Source organism: Pseudochaenichthys georgianus, chromosome 16, assembly GCF_902827115.2.
Source record: "Pseudochaenichthys georgianus chromosome 16, fPseGeo1.2, whole genome shotgun sequence".
In the NCBI taxonomy this organism is placed as follows: Eukaryota; Metazoa; Chordata; class Actinopteri; order Perciformes; family Channichthyidae; genus Pseudochaenichthys; species Pseudochaenichthys georgianus.
Genome location: NC_047518.2, coordinates 15,846,944 through 15,870,595, shown reverse-complemented (window position 1 = coordinate 15,870,595; position 23,652 = coordinate 15,846,944). Strand labels below are relative to the sequence as shown.

Below are 23,652 nucleotides of genomic sequence, written 5' to 3'. Positions count from 1 at the left end.
CACTATTTGAACCATCGCAGTGATTCTAGTAAAACATGCAATTGCAATCAATCTGAACGCGTGTACACATTCCTTCTAGCTTATTAAACTGGCTTTAGGATAATACTACTCATTTTAGGTAATCATGATTTTTTCATTTTTATGTGATTGCTATTTAAACATTTCATCTGATGAACTGATAAGCAAAATACATTTCTCAAGTCAATGGTTATAAAACATATTTTTCAATAACTGACATTTATTAGGCAGTTACCAGTGTCTCTGGCTCTGTGGCAAAGTCCTGCATCGGGTGGGGTACCCGCCGAGTGACCCGCAAAAAAAGTGATTCGCGGGTGGTATTTTTCCAAAAGCTTTTTTCCAGGTTCGGTTCTGGGTAAAACAAAGATAATGCGGGTCGAGTCGCGGGTGTTGCATAATAAATATATTAAAATGATAATAATTTAGTTTAATGTTTGACTGGTGAAGGTCTAGCGGAGAATACAGCATTTTCGATAACACTTCCTCAAGAGCGAAATCCAACGTCTGGGAGGCTTTTGGTGTCGTCCTAGATGGAGAAAAGAACCAACATCCCACGCTTTTTGAGACAAATATGCAACTGCGTGTGTTAATAATTGCACGTTTTCACTGCTCATATATGCGGGTTCGGGTCGGGTTGCGGATCTTGTGCAGACGGGTCGGGTTGCGGAACTAATTGGCAATATGTGCGGGTAGCGGGGCGGGTTCGGTATTGCACGTCGCGGGTGCGGGGCGGGAGCGGGTCTTGAAAATCAGACCCGTGCAGGACTCTGCTCTGTGGTACACTCTGTGTGTTAATCCCTCTCTTTTTCTATTAGAAAGTAGCATTGGACACTTTGCTCATCTTACATTTTGGAGGAGCAGGTTGTGTTCATTTTGTCCTTCAGAGCCATCAGTTGACTTGTTAGGTGTTCAAACCTTATTTTCAGCTAGGAGGATGCAATTCTAGGGCTGCAATTAATTGAAATTTGGAGTAATGCAATATCACTATTGCAGTATTGAATATTGAGTAAAGGCAAAACACGTGAACATATCATTCTGAATGAAGAATTGTTGTGCCTCAGAAAAGTCCCGGCTACAAAAAGTATTCTACAAACCTCATGAAAATATACTTGTTTGGCACAGAATATGTTAAAAAATAAATGAAATTGCAATATCAGTCAAAATAACCACAACGGTAATATTTTCCAAATCGTGCATGCAATTCTGTCATTAGTTATTTTTGTCAGGGGATGTTTGTTTTGCTCTGTCGTGTCATGTACCATGAGCTCGATGTCACTGCCGATGACGTAGAGTTGGTCCTCCATGGAGAGCTTGCGGTTGAGGTGCAGCAGAACGAAGGACACCCCGGGGAGGCGCACCGCGGGGCTGGTCAGGATGCTGCCCCACAAGGCACTGTAGAAGGCCGACTGCTCCACCGCTGCAGCCACCTTCTCCAACAGGGTGTTGGTTCTGTGAGAACACAGAGAGGACACAGTGAACACGGTAACTATTACACATCTGCACTGTAGTCCTACCACACTAGAACTGATGTCGTCCGCAAAGCTGGCACTCAGAAGGAAAAACCCTTGTTTAAAGCAGCTGCTTCACATGATGATATCAGACTGACTGACAGTGCCCTGCCCAGATGGAGAGAGTCATTGAGGGCTCATCGAATGTTCTTAATGGCCAAATATTAAGCAATGACTAGAGCAGAAACAGAGTCCCAGTAGTACCCAAAAGATTTCAAAAGGAACAGAGATGCATCACTCAATGCTTTCTCTGAACAGACCACTTGCTGTGGTTTATGAGTGCATTTGGATTTCACTATGAAGCTTTCATTTGCCATCTCTCCTAACTGACTGGTGTATACAGCTCTGGAAAAAATTAAGAGACCACTCCAATTTGTTCTTAAATCTCCATCTCTACATGTATGGCAGCCATTTAATTCCAGTGTCTGATGAATTCCAACACAGAGAAATGTTGTCAATAGTGTATAGAACAAAATAAAAAAAGGTTGATTTTACTCAAACAAACACCTATAAATACTAAAAACCAGAGAAACTGATAATGCTGCAGTGGTCTCTTGTTTTTTACCAGAACGATATACTATATATGCAACAGTACATTTATCTGGGCAAATAATGTTGATCTGGGAAATCTAAGATAGAGCAGACAACATTATTTTGATTTTGCAATCCTAGTGCAGCTTTAAGACATTAAGAAATTCTAATGTCCTCTGTGTGGAAACTGAATTATTGAAACATTAACGGGAAACGGCAACAGGAGGTAGTAAAGATAATGCAACTTGCTGTTAACCTCTGCAATGTGGGAGAAGCCAAATAAGTGGAAGAATGCAAATAGGCCTTTTTAACAGCACAGGTGTTATTCATAACATTAACTACATCTGAAATAGCTGCCTGGGACATTTTATTCTAAATAAACCATTGTTACTTTCATGAGTCACACCAGCAGTGCTTCTTTAGGAAGTGTAAGACAGCCCCTCCAAGAGTTATGTCATTGTGACTTAAGATGGAGCGGCAGCCCCCTCTAGCGTCTGTGAGAGGAACTACAGCAGCACTGATGAGATGAATCCTTTCCCTGCTCTTATAAGATACCAATCACGATGTAAACAACCACTTGTGTCAAAATAAGAAATGATTAAATCAGTTCATAACAGTGTAGGGAAGCCGATCGTTGGCTTATATTTTGCGAGTGTCTGGGGAAAATGACTTTCTGGCCAGAGTTTCACAAAGCGCACACAACACTGAGAAGCCCTTGCAATATTCAACATTATACACTATTCAACATTACTGTTATAGTAACAATAAGATTGTTTCTCTGTCTTCAGAAAAATGTGTTCAATCAATTCTGGAACAAGTGTAAGGGCCCATACGTCCGTATTTTGTGGACGTGTTGAATTAATGACCCTGCAATGCTGTTTATTCTCGCAAACCTCAATGATTTTTATTCTCTCGTTTGCACACTTTAACTCTCTTAAAATGTATGAAGTTCTTAAATAAAATTAAACTTAGTGTACAGCAGAGGAAATACACTGTTTTTATCCAAGGAAATATATGATATATTATACATCAAATATATGAAAAAAGTATATAACAAAAGGAAAAGAAGAAAAACAATATACTTTATGACAATTCAAAATAAAAAGCATTGGATTTGGCATTTCATGAGCTAGAAAATGTAATAGTGGACAAGTCTGCAGGTAGTTCCTGGAATACAACAGTAAACCGTCTCAGAGACACAAGTCTTGGGCTGTGTCTTGAGTTGGAAACAATAATCTTGCAACGTCTCATCTATCTCATTTATCATTCATATGATCTGAAATCAATTTCCTTCCACATTACGCTGTAAAAATGCTTTCTCCTAATGGCCTGTTCCAAAGTGTTTTCCTGCTCTCCTCACCTGTCGTAATACTCAGAGCCCTCCTCCAGACCCGGCAGGACCCCGGTCAGGAGGCCCTGTAGGCCCGGCTTCAGGGTCTTCCCCAGGGGCAGGTAGTAGGTCTCATAGAGCCCCAGCAGCACCGGCTTCACGGACATCGCAGCGTTGGAGAGCAGCGGGAAGAGCCCCGAGCTGCAGCGAGAAAAAAGATCTCAAGAAGTGGTTCTAGCTTTACTGTCCATCTCCAGTGTGAGTGGTAAGCAAGTCATACCTGTAGAGAAACAGGTCTTTGGCCAGCCTCTTGGGTCCGATGATCTTGAAGATGATCTCGTACGTCTCCAGAGCCTTGCGGTGGACCCCGCTGGGCAGGGCGGGGTGGAGGCATTGGGCCAGCCGCTTGCCTATCGTCAGCTTCTTGGGAACCACTTGGTATTTCGCATTGTTCTGCAAAACCTAGGATAGGATGTAAAACATGCTGGATGGTTATGAGGCATGCACAGACAACATTGTAACAAGCTGAATGGATTTCTGTGAAATGATTTGGATGGAATCTGAATGGATTTCTACTGAATTTCTGTGCAACTCGCTGATAATGTGTCTACTGTATAAGAGGTGAAACAATAAGTTAATAGATAGAAAAGTTATGGACAACTATTTTCATAATGGACTAACAGTTAAAGACATTTTGTTTACACACAATCAGTCAGATAATCAAATATTCTCTGATTCCAACCTCTTAAATGAGAGGATGTCCTGCTTTGTGTGTCACACATCATTAAACACTCACTATGTTGGGGTATGTAGACTTTTGGTTTGAACAAAATAAGACATTAGGCCATCGTTGTTTTTTTTTGTTTACATTTTTCTTATTTTTAAAAAGGGATTAAAGATTATCGATGAATTTAGGAGATTTATTTTGCAGATGAATCAACAATGAAAACAATCCTTAATTGCAGCTCTAGCATTTTTGTGTATAAAATGGGTTTTCAGATAAGTTCATGTCTCTTGTTGCCATGCTTATTACTTCACAAAATGCATGTTTTCTTAGGTGTATTTCACCATTTTTTTCACACAAGCAAAAAGGAAACGTTGATATTTCTATTTTACAATCCCTTACAGTAGGCTAAATACCAGCAAAGTAAGTGAGGCTCAGCTTCTACACCAATCATTAATCCAATCACTTTATGAATGTAGTTGTATGTATGCTAAGTCACATACTTTATGTGTATGAACTGTATTGCATTCTACAACAACCATCCTGCCTCAGGTCAGATTTACATACCTTGTTGAGTTTGCCCAGCGCAGAGATGAGGTCGGCCCACTCACTGGAGTACTCAAAGTTCTTGAGGGCTTTGTCCACTGCTGCCACATAGTTCCTGTACTTGGAGTCACTGAGCAGCTCCACTTCCTCTGCATTCATCCTCCTGGGTGGTTATTACGCTAATGTACAACTCCAGGCACACATCGATACATCACACCTGCACTGGAAAACAAAACAGGAAGGTACAGAAGATCAAAAATCCACTCTGATAATAAGCAAAGGTTTAGTCATCTTCACGCTGCCTGAGCCTATCAATCAGTACATGGACGATATTTCAGAACAACACGGTCCCATATATGAGGAGGAGCAAAGTCTGACACTTGCAGCCATAAAATCTGTTTTTTTTCCATGTCCAAAGATTATAGAAGAAAAAAGTAAGTCTTTAAATGTCACATCCTTCAAAAGGCACAGGCCCTTGTACTGTAAGTGTGCATAGATGTTGTTAAGTACATGCTTTATACATTGTAATCCAGGCAGACAAACTGAAAATACCATAAAAAAAACATTAACACTGAGACAAGCTACACTTGCATCTCTTTTAAATGGAGTTTGAAATGTATGGGTATCGCATCTAAGAGAGGATTGACCAGATTTAGAAAAGGCATGACATTTTGGTAGCGAGTTTTGCCCAAGGTATTGTCACGCCCTGGCTCAAGGACGGACAAAGGAAGGAGACCACACATGATTCATCCAATTGAAGTGCATTTATTTAAAGAAACTAAATTAACTATGATGTCAGTTAATCAGCAATGTGTGTAGTGTGTGAACATGCATCAGTATATAAAGAAAGAACAAACAAACAAACAAACCAAGGTCCAGTAGAGCCAAGCAACCCAAGAGGAGAGAGAGACTGACTGCTCAGGCACCCATACTTGTAGCTGAGCAGTCAACCCAAATCAGGTGTCAGCAATCTCTCCTGATTTGGGGAGTGGCTAACCAGGGACCTGAGTCTAAGGCTGAAGTCGAATAGTCCATTTAGCTTAGGAACCTTCCTAAAGGAGTGAAATGACCCGGAAGTCCCTCAGTGGCAGCCATGATAAGTGCCGTTCGAATACTCTAGAATGATGAGAATGATAGGAAAGGAGGTTTCAAACTTCCTTTATAACCTCCTTTAGCTTAGGAACCACTGGACTTCCCTAACCGGCAGGAGAAGCGAAAATGCTGCCCCACAATGCCTTGCAGCCGCAGCATTTGCCGTCACTCAACAGTCGGCCGTTCACGGAAAAAACCGATTATGACGGAGAAATTATATCATGAAAGTTACGGTGCTTATTAAGCTTTTTAAAACATAGGTGGTAAGTTGCCAAAGTGCTTTGTTTTGAACGTTCATCAGTATTATAATCAAAAAGACAAATATGAACCTTAGTTTTTACTGAAATGATCAAATAAAGTCAACATTTCAGTCTTCACTGAGCTGTGTGGGGTTTGTTCAACTTTTAAAAGATGTTTGAATGGTGATATACACAGTGATAGATGTTAAGGACTAACGTTTATAATAAATACATCTGTATTGATTTTAAGATCTTTAGTTCATACAATCATACGTATTGGGATCATTTGTATTAATGTGGACCGGAGGGAGAGGGTGACGAGCAGTTTCACTTTCCTTTTTTATTTCAATTCCAACTTTGGTCCTGAAGAATATGTTTCTCTGTTGTCCACGTTCATAAAGCAAAGCAGCAGCATCAGAGCACGGAGCAGAGTCTCTAGATGAGTTCACAGTAGTCCCTCGTTCTTATTAAAGCATCCATGTTGTAGTCCGCTGTATAGAAAACTGTGGTTTCCATGGTTTCCCCACAGCAGCAGACGCACACAATGACGTCCGCTGGCGCATCATAAAGACGTCGGATAGTGAAAGTGCATTCGGATTCTCTAAAGTACCGCAGTCTCTTCTCCTAAGTCCTTTTGAATTCTCCTATCCACTATCCCTTAACCCCGTGACGTTTCACTCAGAGGTCAAGGAATAGACGATAGGGTTAGAACTTAGGAGCTGATTTTTAAACTATCCGACTGCAGCCAAAGGCCTAGGGGCCGTCACACCTCCCCCTTAAGAATGAGGTAGCACCTCAGATCCTGAAACAAAACAAGAACATTAGACACAACATTTTCTTCCAATTCATAAATCCGAGTAACACGTTTCAGAGCACACAAAACTGCATTAAAAGCCTATCAAAAGTGATACGAGGCAAAGAAGGAACTATGACAAAAAGTACCTGAGGTGACTACCGAAATTTGCACAAAACCCGCAATCATTACAGCCTAACCCCAGGAAAAGCAACTACTGCTGCTTAGTGGACGAAACAGGGAATGCCTGTACGGCCAACACTTCAAGAAGAATGGGACGAAGCTCCCCTTGCCTGCCCCATCTTACCCAAAGAGGTTACTGTAGCTCTCTTTCACATACTTCCGTGTGTTACAAATGTTGCACTCTGACCTTCTAGCCCAATTGACATTGCCACATGTTTTGCACTTCCAATCATTTACACTGAAGAGACCCCTGCTCTTCCCAGCCAGAGTTTTCCAACTATCTGTTCCTCCAGCTTTCATCATCTGTGCCCTCATGGGTTTCTTCCTGCCACATCTGTAACAACTGCTTCTTCTAGCAAAGTTCATCATTCCACACTTATCTGGACAAAACCAGTCCTCGCCTCTAACTTGAAAACTCTTTCCTGCAATGTTTATTTTGTTACCCCTGAATGGCTTTGCATGATCTGGCCAAACACGACCACCTGCCAGGTCATTTCCCAAAATGATGTCCACTCCAGTCACGGGCAACTCTGGACGAACACCAACCTCCACTTCTCTCTGGACCAAATCACAGGACAGAAACAGTTTATGCTCAGGCACAGAAATGGATTGCAGACCAATCCCTCGAACTGGAACACAGCGCCCCGTGTCTGAATCTGGAGAAAAAGGCAAGATGGCCTCCCTCACCAAAGTATTCAAAGCGCCTGAGTCCCTCAAAATCCTGACTTGAACTTTCTTGTCACTCCCAACTAGGGTTACAAAACCGTCAGACATAAACGAAGCATAACCCGACTCAACCTCTGAGATATCAATTGCCTTACCCTGCATTTGCAATGGAGCCAAGACTTCTGTTTCACCAACTCTGGGATTATGAACAGTTGTAGCCAAACCAACTGACTTCACACGAAAATTGTTGCTTTTCCCCTCTAGCAAAGGACATTCTTTTTTCCAATGACCCTGTTGATGGCAATAATTACACACATTTGCATTGCTTGTGCCATTAGGATGCTGTGCAAACTTTGGGGACAAAGATCCTGCTTTCTGAGATTCATTCCTTTCATAACGCTCACCAAAGATGCGCCTGTGCGTCAACACATACTCATCAGCCAGTACTGCTGCCTCCCTAGGACATGTGACTTTATGTTCATTAATATAGGTTGCAATGTTCTCAGGGACCGACTGTTTCAACTGCTCCAGAATGATTAAATCACATAACTGATCCAATGTTTTTACCCCAGAAGAAGAGTACCAGCGCTTGAAATGCAAGATCAAATCCCGTGTAAATTCCACATGTGTTTTGTTACCACTCTTTCGCCAGTCTCTAAAACGTTGGCGGTACGCTTCAGGCACCAACTCATAAGCCTTCAAAACAGACGATTTCACCGTATCATAATCTTTACAGGCATCAGAAGATAAAGCGGAGTAGGCTTCTTGTGCTTTACCTGTAAACACACACTGCAACATTAAAGTTCTGTCCTCATCAGGCCAGCCCCTTGAATCAGCAACACGCTCAAACAGACAAAAAAAAGTGTCTATATCATTTTCATTAAACTTTGGCAACAACAGTAAATTACTTGCAACATCAAAGCGTGAACTTACAAGTTCCTCATTCAATGCCGATGCAGACATTTTACCTGCCCTAATCAAAGCCAATTTTTGCAGTTCCAAATCCAGTTTCATTTGTTCTAACCTCAAAATCAACAATTGTTCCTGTTGTTCAAATGTCAAGCCAGACACATAATTAGTGACCATGCTCTTACCTCCCCTGTCCATCAGTACCGCACAGTCTAGCAAATGAGCCTTTATAACACTTTTCAGGGTTTCCTTTGTTTGCTTGGAATCAAAATCAACAGAGTAATAATGAGCAATCTTCACCAACTGCTCCTTTGTACATTGCTCCAACAACTCAGCCGAGGGACACTGAACAAAATCTTCCACAATGTTAGCCATATCAAACCACAAAAATCTAGCAACCTAGATAACCACATTGAGGTAACATACACCAAACCTTTACACTATGCAACTAGTGGCAACAACAACTGGTGACTCCCCATGCTCAACTAACTCATTAGAGTATGTCCCTTATCTGACTAAACTCGTACCTAGTCTTCGTACAGATACTTGTGGCGGGTATTTATTCACTGAAACCCAGTGGCACTGGAAAGCAACTGTATACACAGCGACCCCACAAGAAACCATGGACGTGATCCCGAGACAACTGCTCTAGCCACTTTCTCTGTCACACTAAACCCAACCCCCGACAACAGACTCTCTATTAGAACCTGCTGCTTGGCCTCACAGAGGAGAACACCAGTCACATGCCACACCAAACATTTAGCATATTTACCTCAAAGAAAACTGGCCCAAACTAGATTATAATAAAGCTCTCCAAAACAACTACATCCATGTGTGATACTCCAACCTAAATTAGTACAGAAAATTCATACCAACAAAATGTATGTCAAAATTTGACTTTTGACTTTAGACGAGCCCCCATGTCACGCCCTGGCTCAAGGACGGACAAAGGAAGGAGACCACACATGATTCATCCAATTGAAGTGCATTTATTTAAAGAAACTAAATTAACTATGAAGTCAGTTAATCAGTAATGTGTGTAGTGTGTGAACATGCATCAGTATATAAAGAAAGAACAAACAAACAAACAAACCAACCAACCAACCAGCCAAGCAACCCAAGAGGAGAGAAAGACTGACTGCTCAGGCACCCATACTTGTAGCTGAGCAGTCAACCCAAATCAGGTGTCAGCAATCTCTCCTGATTTGGGGAGTGGCTAACCAGGGACCTGAGTCTAAGGCCTAGGGGCCGTCACAGTATCGATGTGTCTAGAGAAAATAAAAAATCCGGATATTTTAAGGCAAATACCTTGATTTTGCTGCAATATTGTAGGGTTGACTATCGGTGCTTTCGCAAAAATATTTAGAAAACAGTTTTGATAAATAATTATTATGGATGTTAATATAATGAGCAGATACAACAGTATATATAACAGTCTAGTAAATTCCAAGAATGATATCACTTAACTGTAATGCAGCCTTTAAAACCAGGCAAAGACAATGCTTATGCTATATTAGGATATACAAAATCAAACACAATATCTATTCTTATAATCACGATTTTTTGTGTCTCTACTGTGACATGTTTACATGCTTTAATGTTCACAAAGGTCTTTATTGTTTATAGGCTCATACTGCAGCACCTCTTTTCACCCTCTGTCTGAAACCAGAGCCCAGTCTGCTCTGATTGGTTAGCTAGCCGGCTCTGTTGTGATTGGTCAACCGCTTAGAGATGTCCCGTCCTTTAGCCTATCACGAACACTTTGTTGGAACGCTAGCCAATAGAAGCATGAGAATTACATAGTGATGTCACTATGTTACGTACCATTTTCATGCACAACAACCTATATAACACACTACTACATGAAAGGGAAAAACACAAAAAGCATAATAGGATCCCTTGATATTAATTACATTGTTGTTACAGAAATTTGCATTTTCTTTTATGTTCTTCCCAAAACTAAGGGTCAAAAAATACTGCACGGAATTATTCCAAAAAATAACATGAGGGGGTCCACCCTAATTATTCCCTATCTTGTTATCTTGGCTAAAAGAAATTGAGAACTCCCACACTAAGAAAAATACATTTCATTGGAGACCATTTGACTTGGAACAGCAGTAAAGTGGGAACTTATAACAAAATAAGGTGTGCCAGTGAGCCATATCAGTGTATCACCAAGCACACTGCAGCAGGGCTATTACTAATTAATGTTATTAATCACACCTGTGCTTTTCCTGCTGTGACAAGTCAAAATGTCTGCGCTAAAAAGAGTCTACAGCAGATAGACAGACAACTCAATGAATCTGACAATTTGTACAAGTGCATAGGCTACTTATTGTGAGGTATTGATGTAAATGTAACCCTGTGTGTAAGAGGCTAGCTTGTGGCAGCTGACATTTTTCTGAATGAGCGAACAGACTTGTAAAGTATCAACAACATTATGCACTATGGACTATAGTAATAATAGCAGCTTTTGTATACCTACAGTACATTCATGTTTTGAGGTAGGAAGCACATATAACGTCAATGAATATAAAACCACCTACATATATTTTCAATATCTTAATAAAGGCGTTACTTCCGTTATGATGTGAGCGTGAAAAGAGGGTACTGTTACAGTAATGCTATAGCAAACAGCTCCCTTGTCACTAGCTAGGTCAGGGTGTTTAAGCTAACGAAGGTTACATTGCACTTCATGGCGTAAAAAAAAAAAGATGACATAAAAGCTTACCGTTATGGGAAAAAGGCCAGAAAATGTCATTCAATCAGGAGCCCGGTTCGCCGAGTGAAAAACGACTGACAACGTCAAAATATGACTAGCAGGCTAGCTGTGGTTTGTAGCAGGTTGTTTAAATGAAAGAGATGCAGGGCCTGGTGGGCTCCGATGTCAACCGTTCATGTAAGTCAGGTCCCTTGACAAGAAGGCTCTGGAGGCAGACAATGGCTTGTTATTTCTAAATATTCTTATTTCCTCTTTGTATTGACACGCACTGTGTACATAAACAGTGATGAGCGCATCAGTAGCGTCCAGTGCCAAAGATACAAAAGCGAGACGATTGACAGCTCCCAAACTGCACTGCAGATTAGCTGTACGTCCAACCATAGCGTCCGACTGCTCCCTTCCGCATGGACGTCTTCCGCCTCTCGCCTGCGTCAAGTTACCTGTGACATTTCCTGTCAAACTCGGAAATAGTGAAACTTTTCTTTCAAAATAAAAGTTGACATGTTTAAATTGTAATTACTGTCCTTATACTTACATGAAACAAAATACAATTTTACGTGAACACTACGTGGTAGTCATAGTGATTAGGAATGACGTAGTGAGCTGTACAGATACAAGTAGATTCATTCCACATGTCTTCATTCTAAACCTGAACACTGACCTGAACAGCTGCATCTCTGTGTACTGAAATAGGAAAACAAAGTGATACATTCTGCTAAACAGCCTCTAAACTTTGGAAATCTGTCCAAAAAATGGCTGCTTTACACCGAGAGGAAATCCTGTTTAATTTACAGACCATTTTGCTGGACAATGGCATTGGTAAAAAAAAAGCTATATTTCGCTTTAAAGTTACTAAATTAAGCCTGATTCAGTATGATATAGGCCTAATGTGTTTGTCAAGTTATTAGATTTGGTTTGGCTGGAAATATTCCCACATTCACCATCAAACTTTTCCACCTGTAGTTTCAGTGTAAAGTCAGAATAGGCAAGGCAAGGCAAGGCAAGTTTATTTATATAGCACTTTTCAACACAAGGCAATTCAAGTGCTTTACAAAAAAAACGAAAGACATTAAGAAAATGGCATTTAAAATCAGTCATTAAAAATAAAAGCTAATAAAATAAACATAAAAAGAAAAAATACATGGATCAAAGTTACAGTGCAGTTTAAGATGTGAATAGTTCAATTAAAAGCAGCGACAAAAAGAAAAGTCTTCAGCCTGGATTTAAAAGTAGTCAGAGTTGCAGCGGACCTGCAGGTTTCTGGGAGTTTGTTCCAGATATTTGGAGCATAATAACTGAACGCTGCTTTACCATGTTTAGTTCTGACTCTGGGGACAGAAAGCTGACCAGTCCCTGAAGACCTGAGAGATCTGGATGGTTCATCATTTAGCAGGAGGTCAGTAATGTATTTTGGGCCTAAACCATTCAGTGCTTTATAAACCAGCAGCAGTATTTTGAAATATATTCTTTGACACACAGGAAGCCAGTGTAAAGACTTCAGAACTGGAGTGATGTGATCCACTTTCTTAGTGTTAGTGAGGACTCGAGCAGCTGCGTTCTGAATCAGCTGCAGCTTTCTAATAGATCTTTTAGTGAGACCTGTGAAGACACCATTGCAGTAGTCGAGTCTACTGAAGATAAAAGCATGGACAAGTTTTTCCAAATCCTGCTGTGACATTAGTCTTTTAATCCTAGATATGTTCTTTAGGTGATAGTAGGCTGATTTAGTAACTGTTTTAATGTGACTGTTGAAACTCAGGTCAGAGTCCATGACTACACCTAGATTTCTGGCTTTATCTGTTGTTTTGAACATTGCACACTGAAGCTCAGCGCTAACTTTTATACGTTCTGCCTTGGCTCCAAAAACCATTACCTCAGTTTTATCTTTGTTTAATTGGAGAAAGTTCTGACACATCCAGTCATTGATTTGTTCAATGCACTTACTCAGTGTTTGAATTGGAGCATAGTCTCCTGGTGAAATTGTTACGTACATTTGTGTGTCATCCGCATAGCTATGGTAACTTATTTTGTTGTTTTTCATTATCTGAGTCAGTGGTAGCATGTAGATGTTAAAGAGAAGAGGCCCCAAGATGGAGCCTTGAGAATAGTTAATTTAATGTAATAAACATTAAGTTAGCAGCTAGATTTTTTGTTAATATTAATTTAGTGATCATATACTGTATATTAGTGATTAAGAAACACATCAATCTTGAGTCTGTGAACTAGGGTCGTTGAGTAAAGATAGAAAAATACTTTTTGATGGTGATTGCATGGGCCATTTTCAGAAAATTCTAGAAGTTCAGAATTCAGGCCTCCATGAATATTGGTGCCACAGTAGTAATATGTAGATAATTTACTGTATAGGGATGGCCTCGTCCTTAGAGAGTTATCGTGTAGTTGCCTATAGGATAATGCAAACGGCATTACTCTAATAAACTCATAAATGCTTTGAAGGAATGCGTGAAAGAGGTTTATTTATACACGTAACAACATTCATGTATATGATTAATGTTATTATAATCCGCATATACCATTTTTATTTTTGTAAATTCATTGGTGATAAACCATGATATATTGCCTTTAGCAACAACTTTTACAAACATTACATTCTTTCAAGTTAACACACAGGATGTTGCATCTTATATTATAAGAACTCAATTACAAAAGTGACAGCATATAGGCTTACATTTGACTGATTGTAATACATTTGATCAAAAGACCTTCTTAGTCACAAAAGTCCCCGATACAGTTGTGATGCGCTCATATCTCAGAGAAATATTTAAAAGGTTCTTCTTTGCAGGTAATAAGTGAAACATTGTTTAAACGTTTCATTGTAAGAGAGGCAAACAGCCATTATGAAGGATATTTGAATGGATCACATCACTTTACCAAGTCCTAAAATCCAACAGCACAACATGACAATGAAAAAACAAAAAGACAAATAAATCTGACAGCTGTGACACTTTTTACGCAAAACTTGTCAAGTAAAGGCATGAACTGGCCATCCATTCAAGTTGTCTTTATCGGTCTTTGCAGCTTTGATGGAAGTTATTATGCACACAGACTTTACTTAGTAGACTTTTCTTAGTTTTTCCACTGCAGCACATTGGAAGTGTCAACCTGCACTGTGAACCAAAAATGGACAAACGCTTCTTCTTCTTTCGTATAACGTTATATGTCACTGAACGTTTTTTCTTCTTCTCATTTAGCTGAGCTGCCAATGCCAGGACCGGTCCTCCAGCTGGGTGTCAAAAACGTGAGGAACAGTCAACTGAGCGCCTTTGACATCGACTCCATGAGCGACTCGGTCCTCAGTCTGTACCACAGCCTCATTACCGGATCCAAGGACTTCCCTATGATCGGTTATGGAGGAACCATGAACTACAACAAGGTTTCCTCACCCTTTCCCGTTCCCAGACATGTGGAGAACACCGAGCCCTCTCCTTGGACGGTTGGGCCAGCAGGGGTGATAGTTCCTCCTGCAGGATCCACCTCCTCCCCTCCTACTATGCTGACTCCACCACTGCCTGAGAGGGCCAACATCTACGCCCTGAGAGCAGACCCTAGGAACTGTGTCCGTCAAATGCAGTACGAAGGCATTACCTTCACGAGGGTCATCTCTACCGTTTACCGGTCCGAGAGCACCGAGATGAACAACCGCTGGAGAGTGACCGACTACAGTGCAAATGGACACGTTAAGATGTCGGTCCTCTGCCAGTTCATCAGGGAGTAAAGAAACCTTTAAGGAGGAAAAGGATGGCTACAGATGAGGAAACCACAACCAGCAGCAGCCAGTCTCGACCAAACAAACGTCTAAGACTGTAACTGCTTCGGTGGAAACTATGAGGGGTCTCTTGAGATAGGAGATCTCTCAAATACTGCTGCAGCCTTGAACAGTATTTTATTTATTAAACCCTTGAGCAAAAAACTCATGTAACCTTATTTAAAGAATATGGATCATCATTAGCCACTACAAAGCTAAAGATTCAGTTTGGGTTAGCAATGAGAAGACCCATAGCACAACTTCAGGAACAGTGTCCAAACACCACTGATCCAACAAAGACAGGCAGGTCGTCTGGGTACAACCGGCCTAACGGAAAGGCAAAACAAAGCGGGAAAGACACGGTAGAGACTGAGAAGACATTGCACATGCACTCCTCTCCCACCTGAGGGAAACAAAGGAAGTGTTCCTGGTGTAATTGCTCCGTCTGATATAGTATCTTTAACTGAGAGGAGACGGCATGCATCGTGAAAAGTCAAGACCATGAAGTTGCGAGGATGCAGGACAGTGTGCTTTGGGAACTTTAAAAGGTGAATAGGCCCATACATCTACACTGAAAAAAGTGTTGACTTTTATTAAATGTATTATGTCAACAGATTTCACATGACTGTATTAGGTTAGTTGAAAGCAATAATATTAAATTGAACCTAATATATTTTTTATTTAAATGTATTATTATTGCTTTCAACTACTAACCTAATGCAGTTATGTGAAATAAAAAAATGTAATTAAAGGCAACAGGTGTATTTTATTATCTGACTCTCCTGTACGGATGGATGGTTCTTCTGGCTATTTAACATGTTTGATTCAGTACAAGGAACCTACAAAGTTAAATCAATATGTATTTAACGTGGTAATAACCTGGTCTTTCGTTGTTAATTTCTAGTGATGTCCTCCCCCCCCCCGCCACACACAATATCTGTCTATCTGTCAATCTGTCTCTATGCATCCCAATAAAACCTTAGAGACTTTATCTCTCATTGAATTGCTTTGTAATACTTGTGAACTTTTGCACATGCTTTGCACAATCTTACACATTTCTTCCAAATAACTATACCACTGCTATGAAATGCACAGCTTTTTTATCTTTATTTAGATCATGTGAATATTTGTATTGTATGTTTTCATGCAGTGTGATTTTTTTATAACCAATATTCAGTTTACTTGATCTTATTTTTTCAGGAATAAGGGGTCAAATGTTATATAATGACAAATGACTATACATATTATATTAAATAAGACTTTAGTGACACCTTGTTTTAATTCACATGCTACCCAGCAATACAAGTATACAATTAAAATTAGTTCCACCTTTACCAGCTTGCCAAACATATCAATAATTTTAATAAAAACATATACATGATTGTGAAATGGGCCAATTTGAATAATGAGTAATAATGAGATACTTTTAGTATATTTTGATGCCAATACTCTAGTACTTTAACTTGAGTACAATTTTGAATACAGGACTTTTACTTGTAACAGAGTATTCTTACACTGTGGTATTTTTACTTTTACTTCAGTACCTCTGTGTAGTTCTTCCATCTGTGTTTATCAATTATTAACTATCAATGACAAATAAATGTGTAGAAATAGTAGGCCTACCTTTTTTTAATTTTGAAATGTCTGACCGGATGCTTTCCCCCTAACTATGGTGTACTTGACACCGGCGCTGTCGTCACGCTGCAGACTGATAGCATCCTCTGATTCCACTAGCTGTTTGAATCAGATACATGTGATTTTACCTACAGTCTATGGATTTTACGTGTGTATCTCTCTATGCTAAAAAGCTACCCAGAGCCCGCTAGCTAGCCTACTCTAAGTTTTTTATTAGCGTATAGTTTATTTTGTATTATTTCTTAATATTGGCTGGCTGAATGGCAGACTTTGAGAAGGCATCCAGAACACATGGAGTAGGAGTCTTCTTAGAGCTGAGGAAAAGGCTCCAGAGTGGACTGCTTATCGTCGGGTAAATGTTGCTGATAGAAAGCTAGTGAGCTAACCAGTTACAGTTATATTACATTAGTGCACCGTTTTGTTTACAATGCAGGCTAGGCTATCTAATAGCATTAGCTAATGTCGCATGCATTTACCCAGTAGGCTACATGTGAACTGATGCTGTACTTTCTCAGTATCAGACAACATTAGAAATACTAACTGGGCTTAACATTGGTTTCCTTTATTTATCATAAATAATCAATAAGTAAAAATTACACGGTGAAAACTGATGTTGGCAACATAAATCATATCAATTGTAAAACGTAATGTTTCTCATGTAAGCCTACGATATTGAGGTAGGCCTATGTGTACTCAGTGGTGGAAAGTACATTCACTCAAGTATTGCACCTTAGTACTTGTTTTGACATACTTTATTTAAGTATTTCCATGTATTGCTACCTTGTACTTCTACTCCACGATATGTCAGAGGTGAATTTGGTACTTTTTACTCCACTTCATTTACTTTACAAAGTACTCACAGTTACTTGTAGCCTACACATACAAACACATGATATGCTGATAAAATATAATGCAGTAGGCTACTGTACTACTAATCTATCTTAGTTTGGTCCAAATTGACCAACTACGATACTAAAATGCTCTTACATGTATACAAACAGGATATAATTATAACCATAGTAATATAATACTATGAAAAGATCCATTCTGATTAACGTACTCGCTTTTTCTTTTATACTTGATACTTGAAATACATTTAGCTTTGCAGGTCTCCCTTGAAAAAGAGATCTATGATCTCAATGGGACCAATCTGGTTAAATAAAGGTTTTAAATTAAATTAAATGAGCTGATAATACTTCTGTACTTTATATTATTCTGAAACGGGTCATTGTGCTGATTGCTGAATGAGTATTGCTATTACTTTTCTACTTTTACTTTTCTACTTTTACTTAAGTAGAATTTTAAAATCGGAAATCACACATACCTGCTATTATTATTATTTATTACACCTTTATTCCTTATTCCTAAGTATGTATGCTGTATTTGTTGTCTTATGTTTTTTTGTTTTGATGGCACCCTTGAAAGGGAGAAGCATTTATTATCTCATTGTACATGTATAATGACATTAAACACTTCTATTCTAGTGGCGTATTTTAAGACCATAGTATTTTACTTTTATTTAAGTGAAGGATCTGAGTACTTCTTCCAACACTGTGTATGCCTGCTTTAGTATTTCCTTTTTAAATGCTACTTTATACATGTACTCCTGAATTAGGAGGGGACATATTATATTTGTTTACTCCAAATACGTGTTTGTCATCCATAGTAACTAGATACTTTCAGATCGAGGTTCCCTGTTGAGAATTTGAGATTTCAAAGTCAAAACAGCGTTTTTATATTATTATCAATGCATATACTATACGTTAAATCTGTAACATAGAGCTGCGAAGATCAGACGGAGTGATTTGTTTTCTTTGATAAAAAGCACCTCTGCTTGCATACAGAGGATGTAGGACTCCTATAACACCACTAGGTGGAGTCATTGAGATGTGACTGCAGCAGAATCAGCCCTGGTCCTCTCCTCTCCTGTATTTACAGAGGAGAGAGGACTCTAGTGTGTAAATAGCTGCACAGTGGGAGAAATCGTATTCTACCTCCATACCACTGCATGTCTATCTAATGTTCTATAGTTCTGAACTAGATGAGGGACCAGACATTGTAGAGCTAAACATGTCACACAAAAGGAGATGAAATAAAGGCATGCAACTAGGACTCCAACTAATCAAAATGTTATCGAAATTACGAAGTGGACTCATGCAATATCCAAATGGCTGTGAGTGTAATATTTGATAAAGGCAAAATATGTGAAAATATCATTCTGAATGAAAGAGTGTGATATTAGGAAGCTGCAGAGAAGTCCTGGCTGCAAACGTTATTCTTGTACAAAATCTCTACAGATTCTCTTAGAAAAATCTTTCTATCAGTTATAATTATCGCAATTAGTTATATAAATTGTGCAGCACTCCCTCCAAACACACTATTGATCTTAGTTATGGCGTAAGATATAAAAAGGAAACCGACAATGTAAATAAAAGACAGCCCTATAAACACTTTCTCTTAGTTAAACCAGTGCTTCTCTCAGCTAGTGGTCTTCATGAACTCACTTATTATTCATGACCTCTTTAACTGAGACAGCAGCACTCAGCAGGAGGTCAGGGATGCTATTCATAATTGTATAGCGTTATCTATTATATACTATTTTTGTATGATCTATTCACTTTTTGAAAGAGATTTTTTGGTTTTGCAACATACAATATCACACAGGAAGATCTGTTCTTCGTCAAGGTCTCACTAAAGTCATTATGTGTCAGACTTTAGTGCGGGACATAGACTGCAGATAAATATCTTATTATAATGTTAATACATATTCATTATGGTATGCAGCCAAGTCTTGTGACTAGTTGACTTATGCATCAACTATAATAGTCTCCAGCTTCTAATACTTAAGACTAACGAGAGCTCCGAACATAGTGTTTACTGAATTGTTAAAAGAATGATTGAATAATTCTGGAAATCTGTTTTATTTTGTGTCTTTCTGAAAGTTGGATTCAAAGACTGAAGGCACTCTGATGTCTCTCTGCAGACAGCAGGCTGTTAGCATAGCTTAACACAAAGCTTGGAAACAGTTAGCTGGCTCTCTTCCAAGATAACAACATTAGCATGAACCTGTTTTAAATTGTAAGGTTTGAGTGTTTTTGAAGTGGTGAGCATTAGACTACTAGATAAATGAGACTTGCATTACACTGCACACGTTCTGTGAGAGTACCTAACCCACCTTTAACGGACATACGCGAGAAGTTATGATCTTCTTATCTAACTGTTGGCAAGGAAAAATATGAATAATTTGTGTCTATTTCTTGTGTATATTCCTGTGTGCATTTTTAAAGGTCACCTATTGTGCAACATCCACTTGTTCATGTCTTTTATACATCAACATGTGTCCCCTCTGTGTAAAGAGGTTCTGGAAGTGCTCTCTCTTTCTGTCCTGATCCATTTATATAAAAACCTGTCTGCAAATGAGCTGATCAGATTTTGGCCAATTAATGATGTCATAACGATGTTTTTGGATTGTGCAACCATTAGCCAATCACCAACCAAGGTAACACCCCCCCCCCCACACCTTATCCCCTGAATCTCCTCCTAGAGCACCTTTGTGTTCTTTGTAACCAAATCTCTCTCAGAGGGGCGTGGGGAGGGGCTCCTTGTTTTCATCTAAAGTAACAGACAGAGAAACAGCACTTTTGAAACAAGGCTGAAACAGAGGGGATTATGGGTAATTCTACAATGATCTGTTTGGAGCCAAACACTTCAGAGACATATATATGAGACCTATATTGATGAAAAACAGTATAATAGGGGACCTTTAAAGCATCTTCTCCCATCTGCTCTCCAGGAAAGATGTGGCCAGAAAACCTGCAGACGTGGTGGTGTCGGGTGAATATTCTTCTCTCCTCGTGTTCACTCCCAGAGGCGAGCTGAGCCTCACTCTGCCTGCAGGTGTCACCTTCGAGCCAGGATCCTGCTTCCCAACACCCGCGGGAGAATCCTGCGGAGAGGAGCTGCATTTCAGGCTGCGCATCAATGTCAAGCCGAGCACGGAGGAAGGTAACGTCCAGGAATCACACCCAGTCACGTGTCTCCCCCCCGGGCTCTGTTCGACTCCTCTGTGCCAGCTCTTTTAGTAGCTATTTAAAGCTCTTTTCAGAATTAATTGGAGATGAGTCACTTGGTCATATGAGAGAGTGAAGGTGTACATTTTGCTCTACGGGTCCCCAATGTAATGGCACACAGGCGACTGATCACCAGAGTCATGAGAATATTTTCTTTTAAGTTTTGCTTTGATCTTGAAAAGTGTCCCTTGAGTCGTTGCATAATATCCCCAAACGTCAGCTTTTGTTGTGTCCCGGTGCAAGAAACAGTTACAGCTAAGCCTGTCAATGACAAATCTGTCAATAGGGAATGGGTACCGCAGTGCATTCTGGGGCGCCGCGGCATCTGTGGAGAATAGCAGCGGTATCAGCTGTCTCCAGTCGTCTGTCAGTGGCCTTCCATCCAAAATGAATAAAGTAAGCACGAAATATAACAACGGTAACATTAAAGTAAATGAATGACATCTGAACGGACTGTTCACTGTGATTGATGTTTGTGCATCAAGATGGATGTCTACACCTGTCTGCAATTTAAATTAAAAAAAAGGCTCACATCAAGTTAACAAACGGGGGGGATACAGGCCCTTCAAGTCTATCTATAGAGTCATCCGGACAGAGGTAAGATAGCTAATATTATGCTAACTGAGTGCTACAAAAACGTCCACTTATCATGTATTATTGCGTTTCCTTTTTTGGGCATGTACATGTAAGATGCTGTTTTGACTTGTTGAGTTTTGAAAACAATGAAATCTAAAGTGGAGAAAAAAGGTTAAAAGTCACGCTTCCTCTCCAGCCGTACAGGTTAAGATGATCCTCCAAAGATGGATGATTTTTCGTTGATTACGTCGTCACATTCCCATTCCCTATATCAGATGGATTGCCCGCTTTCGATCCAAACCACCCAGAATGGAATCGATTCTCTGCTCTCTTGTACCGCCCTTTCACAACTCATTTATTTGTTTGTGTTTGTGTCCCCTTCACAGAGGCGTCTGACAACGTGATGGAGACACTGCGGGCCAACGAGACTTATTGCTTCCACTGCCAGGGCTGCATGACCAGGCTGCTGGAGGACAGGTGAGGAGCACACGGGCAGGCATCAGCGGAAATGGGTTTTTATTTAAATCCCCCCCCACCTCCATAGGAAGAGGAGAAAAAATGATGGATGAAGCCGGAGCGTAGCCCTCATCCTGGGTTAGAGTCGTCGAGCCAGTGTGACGTAAAGGGCGCCTCCTCGTTACCTTGAGGCGGTTAAGCCGGTCAGTGGTATTGTTTTTATAGCTCTCCGTTTGTAGCTCTCTCTGGTCAGCAATGTAACATGCTGGAAATTGCAATAGGTATTAAAGAGACCCTCTGCCCCTGGTGATGTTTCCCAGCAATAACCCGCTCAAATATTTTGTTGTTGTTGCTTTCAACAAGGGCCTGGCCAAGCATAAATGTCAGTAGCAGTGGGATAAAATGAATCATTTTAACAATATGATGCCTCATGATCCATTCTTACATTTGATCTCATGAAGGGAGCCATTTAAGAACCCATTTCCTCTTATTTTGTTCTTACCCACAATTTAATTAGAATGTTTATTATGTTTGGGTTAGAGAAAAGAATAGGAGTAATAAGAGCACTTCTACCAAGACAAGAAAAATATAGTTTTAATGTGAAATAAGCAATAAGGCCAAACGCCTCCTCTTTATGGTCGAGTCAGATTCATCATTCAGCATATACACTCGGAGCAGATTTAGATTAGGTTTCTCATGTTTGCGCTTAAAGGTCACCTATTATGCAACAGCCAATTTGTCATGTCTTTTATACAGAAACATGTGTCCCCTCTGAGAGATTCGGAAAGTTTCAGGAACAAATGATTCTCTCACTTTTTGTCCTGATCCATCTGTATACAAACTGAAAATGAGCTGAAACAGAGGGGTTTATAGCATGCTTGCTATCTGTTTGGCATTTCAGCCAAACACTTCAGAGACGTGTTTTGTATATATCTGACCTATAATAAGAGTAACATAGGGGACCTTTTAAGAGTACAATTCAAGAGAAATAAGGCTCCATTAGTTTCCTGCCAACAGATATTCCCTGCAACCATCTAAGTACCCTCTAAAAGGTTTCTCAGTATAGCCTAAAACAATGCATACCAAGTGCTTTACTGGAATGATTAAAAAAAAGTATCCTATCATACAGTAGCAGCACTTCTCATCTTTTTTAAATATAGGTTATTTGGCATCTTAATTTAGCTTAATAATGGGGGGTAGAGGGCCGCATCCGCTCAACTACAAAGACGCTCCCACCACTGTTACGCAAAGTGGCTAGTAGTGAGGCTCCTTGCTCACCGCGAGGTTCGGCGCAGAGCCTTGGTTACCTCTCCTGCTAGCTTACACCGCGTCATACAGCTGTTATCTGATTGGTTGCTCATTAGGGTCTAGTAGCTCATTGTTTTGGGTTTAGGCTTCAATGTTTTGGTTCAGTCTCACGGCTCTCATCGACTTTGTTACAGTCGCACGGAGCAGCCGTTTTAATTTCCAACAAAAGCTGTAGTTCTTTCAACCATGTGTTCACTACCTGCATGTAGCAGCTCTGAAGCCAGGTTCTCCCTAACCTCATGAGGTGGGCAAAAACAAGTCTTCAAAAAATGCTTCATAATTCAAAGTAAAATATGTGTTAGTAATCGCAACTTTGTTAGGTGCTATTAAAATGGTAATGTTTAATCAGAATACTTGATTTATCCTATGTGGAAATTGGGTTTTGCAACAGTTGTTCCATTTTAGAATAAAATACAAATAATATATTTATATAAATGTAAAAAGTCAAAATGTGAAATAAAAGGATAAATCAAATAAAATAGAAGAAATTGATTCATATAAACATAAAAAGTTAAATGAGAAATGTGCAATAAAAGGATAAATACAACATATTATATCAAAACAAAGAACCCGGAGTAAACGT

At 39.8% G+C, this 23,652-nt stretch overlaps 2 protein-coding genes across 2 annotated transcripts in view; one reads left to right on the top strand and one right to left on the bottom strand.

Annotated features, from left to right (window-relative positions):
- dop1a (DOP1 leucine zipper like protein A) overlaps nucleotides 1-11,658 on the bottom strand; it is a 46,389-nt gene extending 34,731 nt beyond the window's left edge. Inside the window, 5 exon segments of the mRNA XM_071206050.1 lie at nucleotides 1,278-1,467; nucleotides 3,418-3,588; nucleotides 3,668-3,849; nucleotides 4,679-4,879; nucleotides 11,271-11,658. Coding sequence (XP_071062151.1) covers nucleotides 1,278-1,467; nucleotides 3,418-3,588; nucleotides 3,668-3,849; nucleotides 4,679-4,816 — 681 coding nt within the window. The 5' untranslated portion in view covers nucleotides 4,817-4,879; nucleotides 11,271-11,658.
- Nucleotides 11,659-16,715: 5,057 nt separating this feature from the next.
- The window catches only part of ube3d (ubiquitin protein ligase E3D), a 58,382-nt gene continuing 51,445 nt past the window's right edge, over nucleotides 16,716-23,652 (top strand). The window contains exons 1-3 of the mRNA XM_034101540.1: nucleotides 16,716-17,011; nucleotides 20,453-20,664; nucleotides 21,692-21,782. Of these exons, the coding sequence (XP_033957431.1) occupies nucleotides 16,920-17,011; nucleotides 20,453-20,664; nucleotides 21,692-21,782 (395 nt within the window). The 5' untranslated portion in view covers nucleotides 16,716-16,919. The remainder of the gene's footprint in view (nucleotides 17,012-20,452; nucleotides 20,665-21,691; nucleotides 21,783-23,652) is intronic.